At 51.0% G+C, this 25,777-nt stretch overlaps 1 protein-coding gene across 3 annotated transcripts in view; it reads right to left on the minus strand.

Moving 5' to 3' along the window:
• CORO2B (coronin 2B) overlaps positions 1-25,777 on the minus strand; it is a 130,117-nt gene that overhangs the window by 46,920 nt on the left and 57,420 nt on the right. For all 3 annotated transcript variants that reach the window (XM_041744220.1, XM_041744221.1, XM_041744222.1), the window contains exon 2: positions 15,521-15,721. In XM_041744220.1, the coding sequence (XP_041600154.1) occupies positions 15,521-15,721 (201 nt within the window). The remainder of the gene's footprint in view (positions 1-15,520; positions 15,722-25,777) is intronic.

The raw sequence follows: 25,777 nt of genomic DNA on the forward strand, positions 1-25,777 counted from the left end.
TAAAAGCACTGAAAATTGGAAGCGAGGGGTGCTGGGTGGCTCAGTCGGTGAAGCATCTGACTCTTGATCATGGCTCAGGTCGTGATCTCAGGGTCATGGGATCGAGCCCCACATTGGGCTCCATGTGCTCAAGCTCGGAGTCTGCTTGAGATTCTCTTTCTCTGCCCCTCCCATCCCTGCTCCTGTGTGTGTGTGCATGCACACACATACACACACACACACACACACTCTCTCTCTCTCTCTCTCAAATAAATAAATAAATCTTAAAAAAAAAAAAGAAAACTGGAAGCAAGGTGTGAGGGAGAGGCAGACTCTTCCCTATATGTCCTTTGATTGCTTTTGAAGTTTAAACTATGTGAAGGTTTTACTACCTGAAAATACTTACCTGTAGATAGATGTTACTCTAAGTGGGTAGGACCTTCTGTTGGCAGACACTGGTGAGGGAGGACCGTCCAGAGGAGGGGAAGAGCCCGAGTGAAGGAGAAAGTGGGCTGCAAAGTCCCAAGTGTGTGGGGGCCATGAGTGTGTGTTGGAGACCCTTGCCGGGGGTGGGGGAGCTCCTCCTGGCCTCAGTGCAGCATTCCAGGTGCATGCACGTTCACCGTGTCAGGTGTAAGCCCCCTCGTGATCCCTGCCGCACTGAGCCCAGAGCTGTGGCTGTCCTCACTAGGCTGGGGTACCTTACCTCTCCCATGGCATTTAAATCTCATTCAGATCCCAAGGGGCAGTTTTAGGAATGATGTCGGTTTTTTTTTTTTTAAGATTTTATTTATTTATTCATGACAGACACAGAGAGAGAGAGAGAGAGAGAGAGAGAGAGAGAGAGGCAGAGACACAGGCAGGGGGACAAGCAGGCTCCATGCAGGGAGCCCGATGCGGGACTCGACCCCAGGTCTCTAGGATCAGGCCCTGGGCTGAAGGCAGATGCTCAACCGCTGAGCCATCCAGACGTCCCAGGAATGATGTCTGTTGGACAAGAAGCCGCCTGATGCTCAGAGACATCAAGTCACCTGTCAGAGGTCATGCAACCATGAAATAAACTAACTGGACGCAGGGCTGCGTACCTTCCCCTCTCCAGAACTCTCTCGAAGTCCAGGGTAGAAAAAGGGAGGGTGGAAAGAGTTAAGCACCCAACCATGAGCAACCAGGCTCTTTCCCTGGCTCTTTCTCAGGCTGCCCCTCCCCCTCCCACCCAGGTTGCTGCCTGGCCTCGGGCCCCATCCGCACCCCCACCCCCCCACCCCCACCCCCGCTGGCGGACTACAGGAAGGAGGCACAGATGGCAGGCGAGGACGAGGCCCCCAGCCAGGCTCACCCAGCTGTCGCTTTGGAGAGCACCACGCATCTCCTCCTCCTCCTGCCTTGAACAATTGGGAGCTGGCCAGCCTGGCCCCAGCTGTTCCCTCTCTCTGGTCCAGGGCTCCTGCAGACCCACACTTCTGAGGCCTTTGTCTCTGGGGGGCCCAGGAGTGTGGGGGGGAAGCATGAGTCCCACAGTGTCAGAGCGGGACAAGATCTTAGAGGACAACGGGTCCAACATTTCATTTTACAGATGGGGAGACTGAGGCCTGGAAAGGCAGAGGGACTTGTCCAAGCTCACAAAGAGCCAGGCGGAGAAGCCAGCAAAGCTTAGGATTTAGGGGTGAGGGGTGCTTGGGCAGGTCCCGTTTGGTCTCTTGACCAAGCTTCCACCAGAGCCGTTCTAACTTATCCCGATTTTATACAATGATCTTCCACCTGTGACCTTATCCTGGGACTCTTTTTTTTTTTTTTTTAAGATTTTATTTATTTATTTATTCAGGAGAGACAGGGAGAAAGAGGCAGAGACACAGGCAGAGGGAGAAGCAGGCTCCATGCAGGGAGCCCAATGTGGGACTCGATCCAGGGTGTCCAGGATCACGCCCTGGGCCAAAGGCAGGCACTAAACCGCTGAGCCACCCAAGGATTCCCATATCTTGGGACTCTTTTTTTTTTTCTTTTTAATTTTTTTTTTCCTTGGGACTCTTTAAATGGGTCTACAGACCATTTAGGTCTGCGAGCTTGGATAGGAGAAAATGTTACTAACTCCTGATTGAAATTTAATATTTCTTTTATTTATAAGTGTAGACAACAAATCCTTGTAAGATTAGCTGTGAACCTGTGACTTTTTTTTTTTAAGATTTTTTCTTTATTCATGAGAGGCACAGAGAGAGAGGCAGAGATACAGGGAGAGGGAGAAGCAGGCTCCCTATGGGGGAGCCTGAGGTGGGACTCGATCCCAGGACCCCGGGATTCCTGAGCCGAAGGGAGACAGACGCTCAACCACTGAGCCACCCAGGCACCCTGAACCTGTGACTTTTTCATCAATAATCGCAGGTATTTTCAGATCACATTATTCTGTAACTGCTGTCCCAAAATCATGTTTACACTCAGCACTTTGAAATTATCATATTTATTAGGTCCTTCACTTTGATCATGTTATTTAACGTGTTAACATAAAAGCACAGATAATACTATATCACAATTCTGGTATACATTTTGATAACTAGATTTCAACATAATTGGTTTCTTTTCTAACCCTATTTATCTTATTTTGTGTAGTTAAAAATGTTATTCTCTGAAGGGGGCCATCGGCTTAGCCAGGTTGCCCCCCCTTTACAGTTAAGAACCTGTTCTATTTGGGACGCCTGGGTGGCTCCGTTGGCTAAGTGTCCGACGCTTGGTTTCAGCTCAGGTCATGATCTCATGGGTCGAGAGATCCAGCCCTGAGTTGGGCTCCACACTCAGAGTCTGCTTCCCCTCTCCCTCTGTCTCTCCTTTCATTTTCTCTCTCTCTCTCAAATAAATAAATTAGAGAAAAGAAAAGAAAGAAAAGAAAAGAACCTGTTTTCTATGAACAAAATATTCCAGTGTTAAAAACCAAACTTTGAAAACTTTTGTGTCCTATCTGTTACCTCAGAAGACCAAGATTGAGACTGAAGTCACTGAAGACAAAGGAGTAAGCAAGAGGCTAGGGGCCTGGTGCCCCAGGTGGGGGGCCCATGGGCATGCCTGTACCGGGCGCCCATCAGGCTTTATTTGACACCTCACTGAATCCTCACAATGGCCTTTGCATTGAGACTTAGCATTTCCTCCATTTTGCAGCTGGAGAACCCGAGGCAGAGAATATTAGGCATTAGCCCAAAGCACATGGCCAGTGAATGGTGAAGCTGGGATTGGAATCCAGGCGCACTGACGGCAGAGCTTTCCTATCTCATCGCTGGGAATCTGCCTCCCTGTCTGGGTAGATGGAAGCTTCTCATAGAAAGTCCTGATGGTGTTGCTGCTGCCTGGGCGCTTCTCTTGGTGAGGGGAGGGGCACGGGGAAATGAGATGTGGAAGGATTTGCGGGCCCAGTGGATCCTCTGACACATGGGACCTGCCAGCTGTGCAGCCTTGACCAAGTCCCTAGCCCTATCTGGGCCTTCAGGGTTTCCACCTATGAAGTGCAAGGTTCTGAGTAGGGCCGTCCCTACCTGCCCCCTCCCGTGTTCACCTCATGGTGACCCACTTGGAAACTTAGGCATAGGTTGCTTAGCAACTAAAATCAAGGTCTTGGCTGAGTGGAATAGAAAGGGGGAAGGACAGGCTAGCACCATGTGATGCTGAGGCTACAAAGCCATCTCTTGTTTTTTGGTTTTTGTTTTAAGATTTTATTTATTTATTTGAGAGAGAGAGAGCAAGTGCGTGCAAGCATGAGTCGGGGGAGGGGCAGAGGCAGAGAGAGAAGCAGACTCCCTGCCAAGCAGGGAGCCTGACGTGGGGCTCAATCCCAGGACCTGGGATCATGACCTGAGCCAAAGGCAGATGTGTAACCGATTGAGCCCCCCCAGACGTCCCTATCTCTCATCTTAAAGAGGCTGAGTGCTGTGACCTATCCTTGCACCTTAAGGTGACCTGGCCCTTTAAGAGCCTTGGGATGGTGATGGGGACAGAGACTTCAGGAAGACCATCCTAAAATGAAGGCTTGCCTTAGGACTGAATCGGGCTTGGAGTTTCTCAGGCAAGGCAAACACACACTCATTGTTCTGGAAGCTGTCATGAGAGGGGCCAGTTGGTAGGGGTCTTGGCCAAGGCCTCAGGACCCCACTGGTCCCCAGGGAGATTCCCTGTTTCAAGCCAGGCCACCTCAGTTCCACTCCCTCCCACAGCCCTGGGGTACCCTCTACCATCACTTTGCTCCTGAAGTGTCTGGGGTTCATGGACCCTGGAGGAGGGAGCTCCAGATGCTGCGGCCTCACAGCCCCAGACCTCAGAGAACAGGCAAGTTTTTCTCCTGCCCTTGGGGACGGCCACCCTGGGTGAGCAGATCTCATGGGCTGAAATTCTACTACTGGTTACACATCCCTTGGGGTCTCAGGGATTTGCTCCTTAAATCTCACCCTGACTTTAAGCAAATGCAAATTCCCTTGGCCACCACCAATACCTCAGTAGGTCTGCTTTGGGAATCTGGCAAGGGGCTGAGGGTGAGGAGCCCTGGGAAAGAGCCCTGGGGGTACCGAGGGGTGCCCTGCACCCTTGGGAAGACACATCTCTTTGGGGCCAGGATTTTCCATGGGTGCAACTTGGTGCTTAGAACATGTGATCACTGGAGGCTCCTCCGATTCTGGCACTGTGTCAACGCACGGCCGGAATTGGGGTACTGGGGAGGTGGCTGGGGGTGGTGGTGGTAGGAGGACAAGGGCTATGAAGACTGTGAGGACCCAGGCCAGCTCAGAGCACAGAATCTCAAACTCATGCCCACCTAGAGGTCCTGTGCCTCAGATCCGAGCCAGCTAGACTCCAGAAAGCCCCTGTCCCAGTCTCCAGCACCTCTTCTCCCCGTGATGTGAAGCGTGTTATGACAGTTATGACAGAACTATAAGTCGTGATAGAAGTGTATTATGGCAGTTATGATAGACGTTACGATAGCTCGGTTTATCGAGCCCTTGCTGTACCCCCGACCCCATGGTAAACCTCTCCATGCCTTATCTCATTTAACCCTGGCAGACAGGTGGACTCCAGATAAGCGGCCAGGCTGACTACAGAGGCACCCCGGCCCCTCCCCAAGCTCGCCTTCCTCTAAGCATTCCCATCAATCACATCCCCTGCATCACTGTCCCCATGCCCTTTGGGGCACCAATGACTGGGCTGCGAGTGCCTTCTCTCTACAGTGCTCACTGACTGTAGCAACCGAGGCAGTTAGAAGGCCAGAGACAAGCCTCCTTCTTGCTGGCTGCAGGCCGGGGGGAGCCCCATGGGCTACTTCTGGGCCCAGGAGGACCAAAGAAGAGGAGGCAGTGGGCAAAAGCCCTTGTCACCACCGAGCTCCTACTTACGGAACAACACTCAGAGAGAAGAGAAAGCGAGGCACAGAGATGGAGCATGCCCAGGGGTTCACAGCTCAGGGCTGGAGCTGAGATTTCTAAAGCTGTGAGAGGCTCTAGGCCTGAGAAGGAAAGTGGAGAGCAGATCCAGCTATCTGGCAAACTGGTCTGGCGTCCAGGCTGGTGCCTCTGGTGTGAGGGAGGGGACGGCGGGGTTAGGCTCAGGGCCCAAGCTCACAAAGTCCTAGTGAACCAGGCCCTATTATTTCCAGCCTCACTGGCTGTGCTAGGAATGAAGCCAGGTAGACAGCTCAGCAGAGGCCCTGACCCGAGGCAGAGGGATGGATTCTTTGACCTCTCGGGATATCCACCAGTCGGGCTGCTTTCCTGGTCCCCCGTACCTCAAATCCAGAGGGTCTCAACCCACAACCTGAACTAAAATAAGCGAGCAACCCTTCCATGTCTGCCGAAGAGCATGCCTTCACTTTTCACAAAAATAAGCAGTCATTCTTCCAAAAAAGGGAAAAACACAAAGCCAGGCTGTCAATCTTGAGCCCTCAGACAAATGGAATGAAGTTGTGACTTCTCTCAGAGCACAATTCTCCCCCCTCCCCTTCCCCAAAGTCACTTACTGTACATTCAGGCTGTCACAGGCTTTGAGATGCAAATTGCACGAAGCGGAAGGCAGCTTGAAGAACAAAGAACGATTGAGGAAAGATCTGAAAAATGGATTTGGAAAAGACTCTCTGAATTCCCCCTCCACCTCCCAGAGGGGGAGACCGGCCTGCAGAGGGGAGCAGTGATGGAGACTTAGGGCTTTTCCATGGGAGCCAGCAGGGTTGAGGAGCTCAGTGCTGAGGCAGGGAGTGACAGGGAGACAGTGTTCCAGAAATCTGGAATGGCAGCAAAGGCTTTGGGGGAGCAAAAAGTCTGATTTTATTATAATCTTCAGCACTGAGCTGGGCACTCGTTTCTCGTCCTTCTTTTATTATCAGGCCTCAAACGTACTGTGAGTCATGGAGCTAACTGGTCTGCCAACTTCTGGGGTGATTCCAGAGTAAGAGCAGCTGGGCCTGCAATACTGTTCTAAGAGCTTTAAGGGGGGAGTGCAGCCCCCTCTTGAGACTGGGAAGCCCCCGCAGGGGACAACGCTGTCACTAGGGCCTGCAGGAGTGGGGCTCCCAGGGCCAGCAAAGAGAATGGGGCACGGGATGGGGAGGTGGGGCACGGCAGCCTCAGCACCTGGCCTCAGGTCAGCCCAGTGCCCCCTTGCCTAGCACCTACTGTGTGCACGGAGGGCCTGTACAAGTCAGACACGTTTCCCACTCTCAGGGCCCTCAGGTCAATCAACGCAGCTAACTGAACTGCAAACTTCATGCTGACAAGCACTTGGTCTTGTTTACCGCTGTATCCCTGGTGTTGGAACTGGGACTGAAGCATGGTAGGAGCTCAATAAACATTTGTTGAATGGATGAGTGGGTGGGTGGATGGGTGGATGGGTGGGTGAGGAGGTGGATGGATGTATGGATGTATGGATGGGTGCGGGGATGGATAGATGGATAGATACACTAACCACTTAGGACATAATGAAGCAGTTAGGAAGTACCCTAAGAGCGACAGTCGCAGACTACCTCTGGGTGGGTATTGGGATGGGGAAAGCTTCATGGAACTGGCCTCATTGGAGTTGGGCATCAGGGGCTGAGAAGGAGCCTTGTTCTGCATGGTCACCAGCACGCTGGTGAGGACATATTTGAACAAAATGGTGTTAGAGGGAAAGAGAACAGGAGAGAGTGTGTGGCCCAACCCCATCACTTTGTAGAAGGGAAAACTAAGGCACAGGACAGTTAAGCGTCTCACCTGAGGTCGCACAGCAACTAAGTGGCAAGGCAGAGATTCAAGCAAGGTCTGTTTGCTTCTAGAGCCTGATCGCTTGGCCCCCGTCCCGTGCTGCTCTCTTCCTCTTGGGCTCTGCCCTCCTCACTGAGATGCCTTGGGCAGCTCCCATTCTGGCTCAAGCTGGCCTCTCCCAACCACCCTTGCAGGGCTGGGGAGACGGGGAGCAAGTGCCCAGCCCTGGTTAGCTCCCCAGCCCTGGTTAGACCTCCTATCCTCGAACACCGAAGACAGGACCAAAAGCAAGAGAGGGCACACTGATGGGGTTGGAGGAAGAGAACACAGCACCCCAGAGCCAAGTCCAAGGGGGCCGTGTCCCATCACCAAGTCACCGAGTCCTGGCAGGCATGGGGGGGGGTGGGGGAGGCCACAGGGCTTGCACCAGGGGGTTGAAATGACCCCCACCTGGAGACCAAGCCTAGCATCCCAATCCCAGAATCAAGTTATTTGCACTATATGCAGCTGAATCTGAACACAAATTAACCAGGATTTCCAGAGAACCAGTTTCCAGAGAATGTAAGACTGCCCTGTCGTTCTGAACAGCTGACAGGGGGCAGTTAAGATAGGCACGTTCAAAAGCTTCCTGACACACTGCAGGGCTGGTTCAGTGTGCAAGGCGTCCATGGGCAGGACCCTCCCAGGGAACTCCCCCCTGCCTGGCCCACCCACAGATGACCCTCTTGGGGACCGGGCCTCCGGTAACCCAGGTCCCCAGTGCCCGGTAGCAGGCTGGGTGCTCAGTCCATGCCCGCTGACTGCAGGAAGGACACCTTCTTGTCTGGCTTCCTGCTCCAGGGACACCTCTCTCCATCCCTTCCTGCCGACGGAAACTGCTGCTTCAGGCCTTCAGAGACAAAGCCTGCCACAGAGTCTAGGGAATACCTGCTCTCCTGGCTTCCAGCAGGGACGGACACATGGTGTTGGCAAAGCAGAAGAGCTCACAACGTACTGGTTGAATTCATGTCCAAGGAAGTCCTTGGAGACCTTCAAACAACAGCAGTAACAGTACAAAGCACACCTCTAGACGTGCCTCTGCCTACGCACCCCCCTAAGGTGGGCAGGCCCGCTGCTGGGAGAGCTCTGTGTTTAAACTCTGCAGCTTGGGGCTGTGAAACCTTGAAGGAGTCAATTTGCCTTCTCCGAGCCTCTGTTTCCTCATCTCTAAAATGGGGAGAATGACTATCTGTAAAATGGGGAGAGTAACTATAGTTTCATCATGGGACTTGAAATGAGATTCAGAAGCAGCAGGTGGGTTAGACTCTCAACATCTGTCCAGGTGATCCTAGGGTGCGGCCAGGACGGAGCACCACCGGGTTACGGGGACAACCCGGACTCCTGATGTCCAGGCCAGGTTCCATGCCTCTTCTAGCAGATGCTGGGGGCGCTACCACGGAGCTGTCAGCGTGCGAGACCCTCTGCTGCCAGCCTCGGCCTCCCTGCAGCCCGGATCTGGAGGCGGCAGGCAGCCCGGGTGGAGTGCAACAGGGAAGGGGCGGTGCACCTGGGGAGGCCCAAGTGGTTAATCAGGCCGCTGGGCACCATGCCTGGTCTCTGGAATATTCATAAGTCCCCTCCAGCTGTGCCAGGCAATCAGGGTGCTGATTGCTCCCCCATCTGCAGCTTAACATTCCACTCCAGAGAGGAGAGAGCTGGCGGCTGAATGTTAACTAGGAAAAAACAGGCTCTGGCCTTCACAGCGGCAGCCGAACAAGAGCCCCAGGGAAGACAAATGCGCGTCTTCAAGATCTGCCAGCCGGCCGCAACGTATCTGCTCACCAGAGTGGTGAGCAGTGCAGACAGCCGTGGGTTCAGGAAGAAGTAGGCTGGCTTTGGGGCCAGCTCTGGCGCTGACCAGCCTCAGTTTCCCCAACTATAAAATGCGGATGGCTCCACCCACCACCCAAGAGGACGGCGTTTCAGATTTTGTTGGACCCCACTGCTGTCGTTTGCAGTTGTTGGGGATGAGCCTCCTACCTAAGGGATAACTTTTCCATCGCAGATATTGAAATCTCAGGCAAGCCAGCTTTGAAGGAACACGAACAAAGGGACAGCTGGAGCCTCCCTCAGAAGGCTTGGTCTTTGGGGTACTGGTCTGGGGGGGGCCTCAGGGAGCGTTATTCTCATGCGGCCCCGAACCTCTCAGAGAAGCAAGAAAGGAATGAGGACACCTGAGAGTAGATGGATAAAGTTCAGGAAAGAACTACAGGGAGGCCTGGGTGGCTCAGTGGTTGAGCATCTGCCTTTGGTTCAGGTCATGATCCCGGGGTCCTGGGATTGAGTCCCCCCTTAGGCTCCCCGCAGGGAGCCTGCTTCTCCCTCTGCCTGTGTCTCTGCCTCTCTCTCTCTGTGTGTCTCTTATGAGTAAATAAATAAAATCTTAAAAGAACTACAAAAGCAGACATGTTCTGTGGCCTTCCAGTTGCTGGAGAGGGAGGGTGGCGGGGGCGGGGAATAGCCTGGAGCCATTTGGTGTAGGGACAAAAGTGTGTCCCCATGAGTCCACAGCTCATAATTAACGCTCAAAGCAATGATTAGAATCCACTAAGAAAGGGCCAAACTCCTCTCGGTGTTTGTACTGGAAAACACAGGAAACTGTATTTAGAGAGATTTCTATCAAACAGAGAAGAGAACCTGGTGCTTTTTTAGGTGCTATAACCTTCTTTCTAGAAATTGGCCAATATGGAACAGCTCATCTCTTCTGCTGACAGATAATGAGAGGGTTCTGAATTTGGCTTTCCTGTTAGAGCTGGTAAGCCCTGTCCCCAGGCCAGCTGGTAAGCCCTGTCCCCAGGCCAGCCGGGCCATGCCTGTGGGCTCAGCGGGGTCACAGTGGGCAGGACACTGACAGCCTTGGCCCACGCAGCAGGACGGGTGGCAGGCATCTTGGCCTGGTTCCGAAGGAGCCACTTTTTGGGTGTAGAACCTTGGTCCACATGGTCTCAGATACTGGGTCCTGCCTCAACTAAGTGAACCCCCCAGATCAGGGTCGCCTCACTCACCCATCACACTGCCACCCTCATCCTCACTGTGGGTACCTCTGCCTTGTTACCCTTTTCTCCAGCAAGCCCTTAAGCATGTTTAACTCTGGGAGAAAACATTTGCAACCAACATAATGGAGGGCTGGACTGAGCTCTTCTCTACAGCCTCTCAAACCTCAGGGGCTCCTTCTTTATTCCAACAGAGCGCTTTTATTGTTTGTTTGTTTGTTTTTCTTAGACACAAAACACTAAATGTTCGCCTAAAAAAATTTAGAAGCTATAGCTATGGAAAAAGAAGAAAGTGAAAGAACCTTCATGATCCCAGTACTCAGAGATGACCGCTACTAACCTTAGGTGTACACTCACCTAGTCTTTTCTAGATAGGTAGATGGACAGATAGAAATTAGCTTTTTTTTCCCTTTTTAAAAGATTTTATTTTATTTATTTATTTTTGAGAGACACACAGAGAGAGGCAGAGACACGGGCCGAGGGAGAAGTGGGCTCCCTGCGGGGGAGCCCAAGGTGGGACTTGATCCCAGGATCCTGGGATCACCATCTGAGCCAAAGGCAAGACGCTCAACCATTGAACCACCCAGGTGCCCCTCTTTTTTCTTATTAAGAGATTTATTTATTTATTTGAGAGAGAGAGAAAGAGTGAGAGAGCATGTGCACATGCGAGCAGGGGAAGGGCAGAGGAAAAGAATCTTAAGTGGACTCTAGGCTGAGTGTGGAGCCAGACTCTGGGCACCACCTCATGACCCTGAGATCATAAACTGAGCGGAAACCAAGAGTCCTGATGCTTAACCGACTGAGCCACCCAGGCGACCCAGATACAAGTTTTCTAATGGGATTAATGATATCTTGCTTTTTTGTTTCACTTAACAATACATCATAAAATTTTCTCTCATGAAATACTCTCTTGCATCAGTGGTTCTTAAAGTGTGTTTGGGGGATCCCTAGGGATTCCCAAGATTTTCAGGGATTCTGTTGGGTTGAAGCAATTTTAAAAATAATATGAGGACATTATTTGCCTTTTCACTGCCATTCTCTGAGGAGCGTACAGTGGAGTTTCCAGAAGCTGTGTGCACGGTATTTAGGATAGGCTGAATGCAAAAGTAAACACACAAATCTTCTAATATATACATACGTAACACACAAACCTTCTATTAAGCTAGACTAACTTAAAGAGATTTACAAAGGGGCAAAACAATGCCTTTCTCATTAATTCTTTGTATTTTGGAAAATAGTTATTTTTCATAAAAATATGTTTCTTGGGAGAACATGAAATGGGTTCATTAAAAAAACCATTTTATTTATGTATTCATGAGAGACACAGAGAGAGAGAGAGAGGCAGAGACACAAGCAGAGGGAGAAACAGGCTCCATGCAGGAAGCCTGATGTGGGACTCGATCTGGGAACCCCAGGATCATGCCCTGAGCTAGATGGAGACACTTAACTGCTGAGCCACCCAGGCGTTCAGAAATGGGTTCATTAATGTTATTTTTAAAAATATTTTATTTATTTTTTATTTATTTGAAAGAGAGAGAGAATCTCAAGTAGGACCTGAGCTGAGTGCGGCACCCAAAGTGGGGCTGGATCCCACGACCCCAAGATCATGACCTAAGGCAAATTCAAGAGTGGGATGACTGACTAAGCCACCTAGGCACCTCTAACCTTAACCTTAGGTGTATACCGCTTAGTCTTTTCTAGATGGGTAGATGGACAGATAGGAATTATCTTTTTTTCTTTTTTCTTTTGTTTACTTTTAAAAAAGATTTTATTGTATTTATTTATTTTTGAGAGACACATGGAGAGAGGGAGAAGTGGGCTCCCTTGCAAGGGGGGAGGAATAAAAAAATTCATATTTTAAATGAATTAACAAATAGATATTTTTGAAATTCCTTCATTTTCATTTTGAATATACCAAATATTGATAGATAGGACCCATCTAAGTAGAAGCTCTTTGGTGTCCTCCATACTTTTATTTATTTATTTATTTTTCCTCCATACTTTTAAAAAGTGTAAAGGGATTCTGAGCTGAGCACTTGGGAACAACTAGTTGTTCTACATCGTCAGTTTTTTTTTTTTTTAAAGGTTTTATTTATTTATTCATGAGAGACACACAATGAGAGTCAGAGACATGGGCAGAGGGATAAGCAGGCTACCTGTGGCGAGCTTGATGCAGGACTCAATCCTCGGACCCCGGGATCATGACCTGAGCCAAAGGCAGATGCTCAACCACTGAGCCACACAGGCATCCCTACATCATTAGTTTTGATGACTGCTTAGCTTCCCTTCATGTGGATGTCCCTAATTCATTCATTCACAAATTTCCTTATCAATAGATCTGCAGGTTGCTTCTAATTTTCGTTACTATAAAAGTGCTGCATGAACCATCATGTACTTATGTAAAGTGAAAACCTACTGAATTCAGAGAAAACAAGAGAAACCAACTGGTAGAGTGAGCCATCACTACAGTCCTTAGCAATCGAATTAAACACAATGTATCACAAGTCAGGAACAAATAAAGTTGAAAATCTCTGTTTGCATTGAATATATATGAATGTGTCCACATACACATTATCTCTATGTAGCCTCACGCTCTGTAAAAGAGTATCTTTTTTCCTGTTGTCCATGAAGTGTTTACAAAATCTGATCATATTCTAGACTAGTGCTACCGACAATATAAAACTCTTTGGTACCATTACAGAAACTGAGAAGAAGAGTTTAGAAACTTTTAAGCCATTTGAGAGAGAAATTTTATCTCTGTAGAAATTTTAAAATTCTAAAAAAAAAAAAAAGGAGTACTAAGAAAATGTTGCAAACATCTTTTTGGGGGGTATACTCGATAATATTTCTGTTGGATAGATTCTAAGAAGTGGACATGCTAGGCCAGTGGACATGTGCATTTGCATGTTAACAGTTACTGCCAAGTTACCTGTAAATTTGATGTAAGTACATCAAACACACCAACAATGTACTTGGGCACCTGCTCTCTCACACCCTGGACAATACCAAAGATAACTACTCTTTTAAATCTTTTTCTATTTTATTTTATTTTATTAAAAATATTTTTATTTATTTGAAAGAGAGAGAATGTGTGATCACGAACAGGGGGTCAGGGAGGGAAGGAGCAGAGGGAAAGGGAGAAGCAGGCTCCGCAATGTGGGGCTCAATCCTAGAACCCTGGAATCATGACCTGAGCTGAAGGAAGATGCTTAACTGACAGCCACCCAGGCACCCACCCTCTTTTCTTTTTTTAAAAAAAGATTTTCTATTCTTATTTTAGTAGGCTAAAAGACTTATTTTCATATTCTGTGAACTGCTTATTCATATCCTTTACTGTTTTCTGTTTTTTTTTTTCTTTTTCTAGAATCCTTATCTATTTTGGACATGGATCTTTTGTCTGTATCGGTTATGGGGTTTGTCTTTAAGTCTCCTTACATGTCTCACTCACTGTGGTATAGAAACTTTGCCTTTTAAAAAATTTGTTTTAACCTATTAATCACTTCCTTTATGGTTCTGGGATTCTTGTTTAGAAAGTCTTTCCTTGTTGCATGATTTTAAAAACACTCTCTTTTTCTGTAATATACTTGCAGCTTTTCTTCTCTCTCTTCTTCTCTCTTCCTTCTCTTTTCTTTTAGTGTTTAGATCTTTAACACGCCCAGAATGAATTGTTCTTTCAGCACAAGGTACTGACTACTGGCCTTTGTAAGCCACACAGTGAAGTATCGCAGGGTGCCGGCAGTGGGCTTGAGCCTCTGTAAGGACCACCCCCCCCCCCCCACGTGGCTAAGGACCTGCTGTGGCTGGAGCTTAGCTGGCCCCCAAGGTAGACAGATATCTGAACCCCTCTGGTTTGAGAGGGGGACAAGCTACATTTCAGAATCCTTCCAAATGTGTTAGAGCTGCTATGGGCATCTGTAGGCCAAGTCCATGAGCAGAGCTAATAGATTTTCCCAGGAAAATACCCAAACATCTTTAACATGCTACGTGGTTCACAAGGAGGCTTCCCTGTCTACCATCCCACTCCATGCCGACATCGCACATGGAGACGGAGGAGGATTCAGCATCCTCATTTTACCATTATGGGAAGATAAGGTACAGCGGGGTTAAGGGGTGTGCCTGAGATCACATGGCTGGCAGGTAGCAGAGCCAGCTAGAACCCAGACCTCCTGCCACCCAGGTCATGGCTCCTAAGACCTGACTGTGCATCGGGCTCTGTCTTCAGTATCTTGGGAAGGAAGATATGGCCCAAGGCTTTCCCAAATCTCTGTTCTCCCACCGTGGGTAGGAGAGACTGGAAAAATCCATCTTCCACCACCAACTGATGATAGATTTCAAAAACTAAGGCTTCCTTCCGCACGTACCTCCTCCTCCCCTGAGTGGTTTGGTGGAGGGTGGGAGTGGAGATGAGTCAGGCCGGGAAGGGAGAGCTCAGCCATAAACAAGCCAGACTGACAACGAGCACTTTCCCTGAGGCGCGTGACCTCCCACGGGCCTCCAGGGACTCTGCCTGAATGCAGAGCTTCAAAATTTCATGATCTAGGCTTTGCAGATTTAATTTGTTAGAGTCACAAAGGCAGCCACAGAAGGGGGAAAACCTTTAGCTAGGAAGTGGGGATGACAGAGAAGGTAAATTATTTCCAGCCTCTCAGTGGAGAGTTTGCAATTTTTTTTTTAAATGAGTGTGTCATTTTTGCAGATGCCCCGTGTGCCTATGGCTGGGTCTTCATCCCTTCCAGCTCCAAACCAAAAGGACATCCAGGGGTGCCTGGGTGGCTCAGTCGGTTAAGCATCTGCGTTCGGCTCAGGTCAGCTCCGGGATCCAGCCCCTCATGGGGATCCCTGCTCAGCGGGGAGTCTGCTTCTCACTCTCCCCTTCCTCCTCCCCCCTGCTCATACGCTCTCTCTCCCTTGTCAGATCGATAATTAAAACCTTTAAAACAAAACAAAAGGACATCCAGGACACAGAATTGCAGAGCTGGACCCGGTCCCGGAGATCACCTAGGGATCGGATGTTCCAATCCAGAGTGTTGACGGGAAAACCATGTAGACGAAGGGAAGTGACTTGTCCAGGCGCTTTAGGGAAGCAATCTTTGGGGAAGTTTTGGGAACGCATCTCAGGTCTCCTGGATCCTGGCCTGCATTTGTTCTGGTGAATCTCAGGAAAACCCTGGGGAGGGCATAGCCACCAGACACATGACGAACACAGTAAAAAGGCAAGGGGCACAGAGAGAAATGGGGGCAACAGTCTCAGCAGCGACCGGCCAGGGCTTCTCCTTGCTCGGGACGGCTGCCCGGCCAGAGCGGTGCAAGTCCTACCTGCTCCAGGGGGATGACCAGGAAGGAGCCACCTCCTGCGCTCTCGGTGACGATGGCCAGGAAGCGGGCGTTGACGGCACAGAAGTGGTTATCGTGCACATTTTTGGTGATGGGGATACCGTCGAAGCAGTGCTCCCGGTTGGCCACCTTCCCGTAGACGTTCCGGAACTTGGAGCTGCGGTATTGTGGGCGCCAGGACATCTGTGAGGGACCAGGAGAGACAAGGGTCAGGCAGGTCACTGCTTCGGGAAGGGCCTTGGCTGGGCACTGGGGGGGAAGAAAGTGGAGAGAGAGGAGGAAGCGCCCAACCTCTGTGCCCAGCCCTGGGCTAGAGGACTTCCTCTCCTAGTAAGTCCTGTAAGAGCGTAGACGCGCATGAGGGCACTCATACATTTCCTGCCTTTGGTACACACTCCCATCCACTTTCCAGAAAAGATGTAAGGTCCTTTCACTTCCCAGGGACATGGCATGTGACAGAGCAGACCATCTGCCCAACAACACGTATGGGCTGCCTTCTGCGTATCAAAGACTGAGCTCAATTCAGTATGGAGGTCTGTACGTCCAGAGGCAGCTGGGTGTCTATAAGGACAAAGAACACTGCTGTTGGTGAGGGAGGGGGTACCTGTGCAAAGAGACAAATGACCATCCATTATCCTCCCCTCCTCTGGTTCTCTCTAGAGCTTCTAATCCACAAATGCACCCTCAGAAATCTCATAGTCCCATCTATCATCATCATCATCATCATCATCATCATCATCATCACTAGGCACAGAGGGTTCAAGTGACTGCTCCAAGGTCACACAGCTAATAAGTAGAGCCCTGAACACGGTCCCCTGACTGGAAATCTGAGACTCTTTCCTGTGCCGGAAATACCCTTTGGAACAAGGTTTCTCAGTGTGGGGTTGAGGATTAATTACCTGGATCAAAATCATCTGAGCCTCTCACATTGTTGGTGAGAAATACAGATCCCTGGGTCTCAGTCCAGACCTACTGAACCCAGGATTTGGGGGATGGGACCAGAGACTAGCATTTTAATTCAGCTTTTCACCCACCTACAGGAAATGCTCAGTAAGACAGAAATGCACTAAATTTTGAGAGCCCACCCCCCTCTCAACCCGCCATTGATAACACGAGCTCTAACTAATCAACCAACCAACCAACCAACCAACCAACCAACCAGCCAACCAACCAGCCAACCAACTAACCAACCAGCCAACAACCAACCAACCAACCAGCCAACAACCAACCAACCAATCAACCAACCAACCAACCAACCAGCCAGCCAACCAACCAACCAGCCAACAACCAACCAACCAACCAGCCAACCAACCAACCAACCAACCAGCCAGCCAACCAGCCAGGCAACCGGCCCCTGCTGCATGCGTGTCCTATGCCCTGCAGCTGAGAACGCAGATGTTCACGAGTGGGTGGCCGGAGCAGGTGGGCAGCACACAATGGAGTCCAGCTTCCCTACAGGATGGTGCCCCCTAGGGGGAAGCCCTACAAATGGTCATCCTCACAGATGGAACCCAAATCCGTGTTCTCCTGGTCGACATACCTCCAAGTACGGCAGGCCCCACGCAGGTACCAGGGCCTGGCATACAGCTAGAGCTCGATAGCCCTCTGTAAATGAGTATGCTCTTGGCCCAACTCTGCTACTATCAATGCCTTCCCGCTCCTGCCAAATCTCCTGTTGTCTCCTGCCTCATCTCGGGACAGAAAGAGGCAAGGGTTATTTCCCTACAGGAAATTTCCACGGGAAGGAAAGACAAAAGGCAGCAGAGAATCAGGACATTAACTCTGGGGATTTGAAAACAAAACTTTGCATTGGATTGAAATAAAGCTGGGAGCTCAGCTGCAAAGTTCTCCTCATTGAAGGAAGGAGTTCAGATCCAGTAAGGAGGTGCTCAGGGAGGGTTTCTCACCTGCAGGCAAATCCTCTTCCCACCTGCCCCCCAGGGGGACCCCCACCCGCACCTTCTCCACTCTCAGGGTGTCAACTCTGCAGCAGGATTACACCAGCGATGCCCAGGGTGGGGCCCCAGGTGGTCACGGATGATCCCCTTACACGGTACAGAGATGAAGTGTTTAATTTGAGTTGCTACGTGTTTATTTTAATTTGCATTAGAAATAATATAACTTGCATGCTAAATCCACAATTTCACAGATACTACTGCTAATAAGGCTAAGTTAAAAAATAATGAATCAATTAAAAAAAATACAGTATGAAAAATATAGCATAGACCTGGCAAAAATTCAGTCTGATATGGGAATGCTAGAAATTGCTCTGTCCCTTCCAGGTAGAACATTCTAGATTCCACAGCTCCCATGAAAGAGAAGGAAAGAAATTCCATCTCCTGTTCCTTGTTGCTGCATTCCCGGGCTGGAACACCTTCACGCCTCTTCCCTACCCAGGCCAGCCTGAGCCTTTGAGGGCCGGACTCAACGTGGGACTCCATAGCCCCAGACTCCTCGGAGCCCCTGGACAGCCAGCATCTCTCCCTCAGCGACTAGTCTCCACTGTGTCACTGGCTCTCTCTTCCCAGGAAGTTAGTCTCAGCTCCGTGATGGCAAGTGGTGACCCCAGGGCCTTTGAGCCTCACTGAAGACTGGTCTCTGTTCTTCCTGGGCAGCCCACATGTGTCCTGGATGCCCTGGGGACACCTGCTGGGCACCTAGCCCCTAACAGGCTCAGCCCCTCCCCTAAGAGACCTCTGGTGGAGAGACAGCTGGACACAGAATACAAGGCTCAGGGAGCCACTTTCTAGCCCACAGCTGGCAAGCAGGAAGACAAATTCTCTTCCCATTCCAAGCACAGCCCACGGCCTGGCACCTGGGGTGGGCTGAACCTGGCCTGTTGATAAGGCCCCAGCACTACATTTTTGCCCAGTGCAGACTTCACCGGAGGATTTCATGAGTGGCTGTGCAGGGAAGGGGGACAAGAACAAGACTGGGAGCCACATAGCTCCAGAGGTGGTGCCACCTTTGGGGCTGCCTCGCTGCGTGACTTGGGCAAACCACTTAACCTCTCTGTGCTACCTCTGCTCTTATGTAAGCGAGGCTAATAAGCCTCACTACCTCCAGGGGTGCAGAGGAATCAATGCCAGGATGTGCACAGCACAGGTGCGGCACCCCCCAATGCTCACTTACCAGAGCAGAACACGAGGCAGGGGAAGAAGGGCTCTGTGCGGCCCCCCAACCTCCACCCCAGGTCCTCGGGGTCTCCAGCCTGTGTCTGCCATGGCCTGGGGGATCCACATGGGCCTCCTGAGAAATGCCTAGTTCCACAGCTCTGGTGACATACAGGTCAGCTGACCAGACAGGCTCTCCGGAACCCTCCCTGGGTGGAGCCCACAGGTGCTGGCTATACCTGGGATTATTTTCCCATCTGACTTCACCTCTTCCTCCTCTGTCTCTCCTCCACTCTTTCCCCCACAGTCCCCCTCCCCCTTTCTGCTCTGCCCCACTCTCTGCCTTTCCTTCCCTCCCCCCATCTCCCCACTGCCCCCTCTCCTCAGGGTGCATGTGGACAAAGAGGCATTTGTGGTCAAGGCTCCTAGTGGGCGCACCTGTATTCTTCTTGAACATATCCCATGGGTGCCTCTCCCAGCCCAGCTAGCATTTCTGAACTGGATGTGCATCCTGGGGCGCCCGAGCCCAGCTCTCAGGCATGGGGCCTACACTCAGCAGGCCTGTTCTTCCAATGAGCCTGCCTCCTCGGTTTGGGCCCCAGCGGACCCTAGAATGATGTAAGCCTGCTTCCTGGGGAAAGTGGAGAGCGTCTTTCCAAGGGCTTTCGAAGCCCCAGGGTGGTCTTCCCCACTGGCCAGTAGGCTGGGGCTGGATCGCTCAGCTAGGCCTTTGGAAGCACCCTTGGCAATCGTGGTCCTCATCACTGGGCCTGCAGCCTCACCCCATCTCTAGCCACAGCAAGTGCACGGCAGAGTGCTGGACCAGGAGCCTGTGGTCCTGGGTTTCCACTCCCCATTCCGACTCCTGCTAACCTTGGAAAAGACACTCTGCCTCTCTGAGCATCAGGTGCTCCATTTCTAAAATAAGATCCCTAATTTCTGATTTTATGTGGTTGTTTTTAGGATCAAGATGAGATAACGTGGGTGCAAGTCCCATTCAAGATACCACTGCTGCTCCCGTGGGTCCAGGCTATTGAGAGGTGTCCAGGAAAGTACCCACACAGATCCTGCTTTCAAGTGTGGAGGAGATGAAACCTGTACCTGACAAGTTCATAGTAATCGGACAGTCGCTCAGTGGCAAACAGACTGTGGAATGGAAGTGCTATGGGAAGGGGAGGTCAGGGAAGAGGGGGATCAGGGCGGGCCTCATGGGGTGGGGACCATCCACCTGTGCCAGGCGCAGAGAGAGCACGGGGCTGCGCACGATCCCAGTGGGTGAACTACGGCTCTCCTCGTACAGGATGGGAGACAGACCCAGCCCAATGGGTTAGTGAGCACAGGGTTAGGGTTAGCACATGGGTTAGCGAGCACAGGGGCGACTTGAGCCAGCTCTTTCTGACTCTACAGTCCAGATCACGTTTTCTCAAACCTTTTATTTTTTAAAAAGATTTTATTTATTTTTTAAAATAAATTTATTTATTATTATTATTTTTAAAAAAGATTTATTCATGGGAGACAGAGAGAGAGGCAGAGACATAGGCAGAGGGAGAAGCAGGCTCCCTGCAGGGACCCTGATACAGGACTCGATCCCAGGACCCCGGGATCACGACCTGAGCCGAAAGTAGATGCTCAACCACTGAGCCACCCAGGTGTCCCTCAAAGCTTTTATTATGAAAGATTTCAATACATGTCGTTGGGAGAATGGTTCAATAACCACCCATCACTTAGTTAATTATCATGAACATTTTGCCATGTTTCTTTTTCTCTCTGTGCGTGCGCGTGCGTGCTTGCACGTGTCTGTCTTTTTTTTTTCTTTTGTGGAATCAGTTGAAAGGAGATTGCAAACATGACTCTTGTCCCCTTGTTATGTCTGCATGCATTTCCTACAAATGAGGGCAATTTCCTACATGAGCACATTACCATTATCCCGTCTAAGAAAATTAACAACTCCACAATACCCTCCAAGACCCAGCCCCTACTCAAAATGCTCCAAAATGCCTTTTACAACGATTCCATATTGTGAGCAACCAGGCTAGGGAGCCACATTGCTCCCATGTGTGTCACTTAGTGGTGATCTCTCTTTTGCCTCCTTTTCATCTAAAGCATTCCCATCATCTTTTTTTTTGTTTTCTTTCTTTCTTCTTCTTTTTTTTTTTTTTTTAGTGGTATTGACTTTTTGAAGACACCAAGTCGGCTGTGTTATAAAACATTCCAGCGATCTGTCTCATGTTGCTTTGTGACAGCTTCAAAGTCATTCCTGGATTCCCTGTAAACTTGCGGAATCAGGTATAAAGCTTTGATTCGATTCAGGTTAAAGACGGCCCTGTTCTTTATCGCTTGGCTCTGGTGGGGCAAGGATGGAGAGAAGGCAGAGGGAATGAGGGACGGGGACCTGGTCCAACTGGTGGCAGTGAGGGACTGGCTGGGTGTGCTGAGGGTTCGTTCTGGAGGGCAGTGGACAGGAGGCTGGAAGGCCTGGAGGGCCAGATAGGGGCACCGAAACACTCTGCGGACCAAGACAGGGCGACCGCAGGCCCCAGAGGGCTGACCTTCCACCCGCAGTCCTGAGGGCATGACTTCACTCTAAGGTCAGCTGCCTGCGTGAAAACACTCCTCCCTCTTCTGCCAGAGGCTGGGATGGAGGAGCTGCCCAGACCTCAAAGGGAAGTCAGTGTGACAGCCAAGAGATGACCTAGAATCTGGCCCTTTGCCTTTTACCCCTTGCCCCCGAGCATAGCCTCGATCCTTGGATTCCCCCAGCTAATTCTAATGAGGGCAGGACACACATGCTATCTCTGAGCCTTTCAGGAGCAGTCCGCACAGATTGAGGCACATTGAGCTCTCTGAAAGGGAGGACTTTCTTAATCGTTAATGCTGCCTGAGGTGGGAAAGGAAGCTGCCTTGAGAGGTAATGAGCTTCCCATCCCTGGAGGGGTTCAAGGCTCTGGTGGGTGGCCTCTGATCAGGATGGTGTGGGATAATGGATGGGACTAGCTGGTCTTCCGGCCCCCAGATGAGATCACAGAGCTCCTCCATGAAAGGCATTGTGTTGTAATAGAAAGGGGTGCTGGGGTCAGAGTGCCCAGCAGGGGTCCTAGTCCTGTCACCATGGCCAGGACACTCCTTTTTCTGTAAAACGGGGAGCGCGATGCCATGCCGGCTGGGCTGCTGTGACCCTGAAGTCACCTGCTCTCGTGGCACCTGCATCTCCCCTAGGGAATCCAAGAGCTGATGAGTGCAACTTATTCTAAGCTTTAGGTTGTGTTTCCCCGCTCCTGTTCCTAGCTTATGAGTTACCTGACCATCCGGCCCCTTCGGCCCCCACACCACTGAACCCACGCCAGGCCTGGTCCTTACCCTCCCCCACTTGTGCATCTGGGTCCGCACCCTTCCTTGTAGTCATGTGTCCTCATGTCCTCTGGGCTCCTTGTCACTGGGAGCCCAAGGCCTTTGAATTCAGCACAGCTCTCAGGCTAGGGCTCAGTGCATCCCTGCTGCGGACAGTGTCAGCAAGGGGACCAGTGCCCGCAGAACCGCCCCAAGAAGCCCACCCATGTCATAGCCATGACCCAGTCTGGCCACCACCTTGTTCCCCTCCCTCCACCCCAGCAGACCAATGCACAGAGCTGGGCAGATACTGTAACCTCACTGAAAAGACATAGTATTTGTGTGACTAATCTGAGGCTCAGAGGTGTTAAGAGATTAGCCCCAAGTCACAAGCCACGAACATGGCCGAGCCAAGACCAGCCAAGAACTTTTGACTCTGAGTCTACTGTTCTTTCCAGTAGAACACACATCTTCTCTTCCTTTGGCCTCTCCCTAAACTTCTATCCCTTCACACTTGCTCCATCTAACACAGGGCACTATACAAAACTGCAAAGGACCTATACAGTAGGCAGAGTTAGGGAGTTAGAATCCAAAGGTTACCATCCTGTTATTTGTTAACTGTGTGACTTTAGACTAGTTACTCAACCTCCCGGAGCATTAATTTATCTATCCATAAAGTGCAAAGAATGTCACCCAGCTCACTGGATGCAATGAAGCGACCAAGTACAAAGTACCTGCCTGGCAAGGTGTCTGGCACAGGGTGGGTGCTTGCCAAACGCTAGTTCCACTCTCTCCTCTTCTCTTGTAAAGGAGAGGCTCTAACCTCAATTAAGTGTTTGCTTGGGCAGGCTAGGATCTGCCAGGAGGAGGTGGCGGCGGGGGGCGGCCGGGGGGGGCGGTGTGTGCTGGGCTGGGCTGAGGGTCAGGAGGAGGGAGGGTGAGGCTCTGGCCTCCAGATGTGCACAGCTGCTGGGCCTGCTCCCTGGCGGCCTCTCCCTGGGCCCCGCGCCATCCTGGTCTCCCTCCGAGAGGGGGAGGGCCCGGAAGGAAGAAACATTCATTTCGCAGCTGAATGGCCCTTATAGCCTCTTAAGAAATGGAGGCAGCCTTTTTTCTCCTCTGAGATAATCACTATGTACATTCCACATGGAAGCAAATTGTATCCTGTCCTCCGATCCTAAAAATGATTTATTGTGGCCAGCGGGTGCATTTTCTAGATGATGATGACTAAAATTCAGTCCTTTAACTGGAACACAAAAATGTATGAGGGCAGTTTTTTTGTTTTTTTGCCTTGTCTCTGACTCAGGTGAGGGGGGAGCTCGTGGCTACGTCCTCGGGGGAGAGCTGTGAGCCAGGAGGCCCCCAGGACCCACTCTGGTGGCGGCTGGACAGCCAACCAGGATCCGTGGGAGAGCCCCTTTCTGTCCACAGGCTGACCTTTTCCGTCTTGTTGGAATCGCTGGCTCTGTGACGTGGGTCAAGCCACCTTCCTTTTTCGGGCTCAGGGTCCTCCTTGGTGCAAACGAGGGCATCAACCGCACCTCGGTCCTGAATCTCTGAGGACGGGACCTGAGAACACAGGGGAGACGTGCTCTGCGAATGGCGTGCCACTGACCTATTATCAGTATCCTCATCTCGTTTGACCACAACATTCGGGGTCTCTGAGGGACTGCCGGTCACCTGGTCCTCCTCCTTCTCTGAACCAGCTCTGCTTTCCCGAACCCAGGGGGCTGGACACATGGGAGGGACACAGCGCATGCCCCCAAACGGGAGGGAGCAGAAGTGACTGTTGCTTGGCATCCTGAGAGGCGCACTAGGCCTGGCGGTGATACTGACCGACCCCACCCTCTGTTTCTTTCTCTGTGAAATGAAGGGCAATGGTCTCTTCCCTTTAGTGGGAGTCCCCTTTCTCACACAGAGCACTATTCAGACCTCCAAAGTATCAACAGGCCAAGTTGGAGATGCTTGTATTCAAGTCGAGAAGGCAGCTGGGAGCACATTTGTGCAATGGTCTGCAACAACCTTGTGGAACCCGGTTTGAGAACCTCTGATACGAGGAAGATGCCAGAAACCTGCATTCCAGGTGGTTCAACCTCTCAACTACTACAGGCCATCAAGCAATCCCTCCTTCTGCCACAAGACGTGTGTACGCCAAACGGCCCACTGCCCAGCTCTGCCATTTTGTGGTCTAGCCCAAAACACTGGGTTCTCATTGGCTTTCAGGATCCCTGAGAAGATTCTGTGGCCATGCAAGCAATCACCAGCATGGGCAAGCTGGGCTGTACGTGTTGTCTCTGACACGCTCTCTGACTGCTGCATCCGCTGGGTCCGGCTCTCCAGGGAGTTCCACAGGGCTTGCCCCTGAATCCTCTGCTCCCCGTGGCACACCCAATGTCAGCAGAGGCAGAGGCCGGGGGAGGCTGACTCACTGACCCTGTTCCCCCCTGAGGCCGGGGTTCACAGCTCAGCAGCATGGCAGTGCTCAGCAGGGAGGGCTCTGCTGCCAAGTGACCTACATTTGCACCTTGGCTCCGCCCCAGCCAGGCCAACCTGGGATGAGGCCCCGAACCCATTGGAGACTCAGCTCCCTTTGACTGTGACATGACCTGCTCATGAGGATGCTGTTCCCCCTTCTTGTAGAGCTTTTCTTACTTCCTGTAGGTCTTTCCTCAGCGGTGACCTCTCCATGAGACCTTCCTCAGGCACGTGTCATTATCAACCACATGACGTATTTTTACGTATCCCGTTGTGCTCTTCTCTTCTAGAATGTCAGCTCCAGGAGGGCAGAGATTTCAGTCTCTCCTATTTACTGCGGTATCAGCAATGCCTAAAACAGTGCTTGGTATATGGTGAAGACTCAACGTACCTGCCAGTGGGTCTAGGGCAAGGGTGTGCTGGTAACTGGTTATCAGCCAGGGAGGGGGGGGTGCCCCAGTTTGCAGCATTTACCAGTTTCCCTGCTGCAAATACTCCCACCATGACTGTGGCATCACTGAATGTATAGCTGGTGCAGAATCAAGCCACAGTGGAAATAAGATGACAGAAAAAGAGCTAAGAGGCCACAGGCAGACAGGCAATGGATGGTGCGAGGCTACGCACACTGGGATATTTGCCTCTTCCCTTGGGACCGTATCTCTCAGACCCCTGGTCTGGTGATTCCCTAACCTGACTACACATTGGAACCCTCCAAGGAGCATGTCATGAGGGCACATATTTGTGGACACAAGCTTTTGCGAATATCTGCTCGAGCCCCTCCCTGCACCTAGGAGAAGGCCAAAGCTGCACTGATCCCCATGGCAGCTACTAACTACACGTGACTAATCAATTAACATGAAATCAAATTAAGAGTTCAGTTCCTTAGTTAGACCAAGTGCATTTTAGGTGCTCACTAGCCATGTGTGGCTAGTGGCTGCCATACTGCAGAGTACAGATTACAAAGCATTCTCATCACTGCCAAAAATTCGATTAGACAGCGCCAGTAGGATATCGATTAGCTCCCAAAAGTCACATCCTGGGAGAGACTAATCCAACTGAACCTCCACACCCGGTCATTCCCGGCCAGGATGCAGGGGCACCGAGGAAGGCCATGATCTGGAGTCACCCCAGTGACTTTCTCTCCACCCCCAGCAAACGTGCAATGCCTGGGTTCCAGGCCAGCGCTCCCACCAACTCCCAGAGCCTCTTGTGTGCTAGCCTTTCTCCGCCATGAAATGGGATCCCTCCCAGCCCTGTCCTGTCTCTTTTATGTTATCAGAGCAGATCAAAGTGGGAGTGAGCATGGTTGGGATGCCACCTTCTC

This window comes from Vulpes lagopus, chromosome 2, assembly GCF_018345385.1.
Source record: "Vulpes lagopus strain Blue_001 chromosome 2, ASM1834538v1, whole genome shotgun sequence".
In the NCBI taxonomy this organism is placed as follows: domain Eukaryota; kingdom Metazoa; phylum Chordata; class Mammalia; order Carnivora; family Canidae; genus Vulpes; species Vulpes lagopus.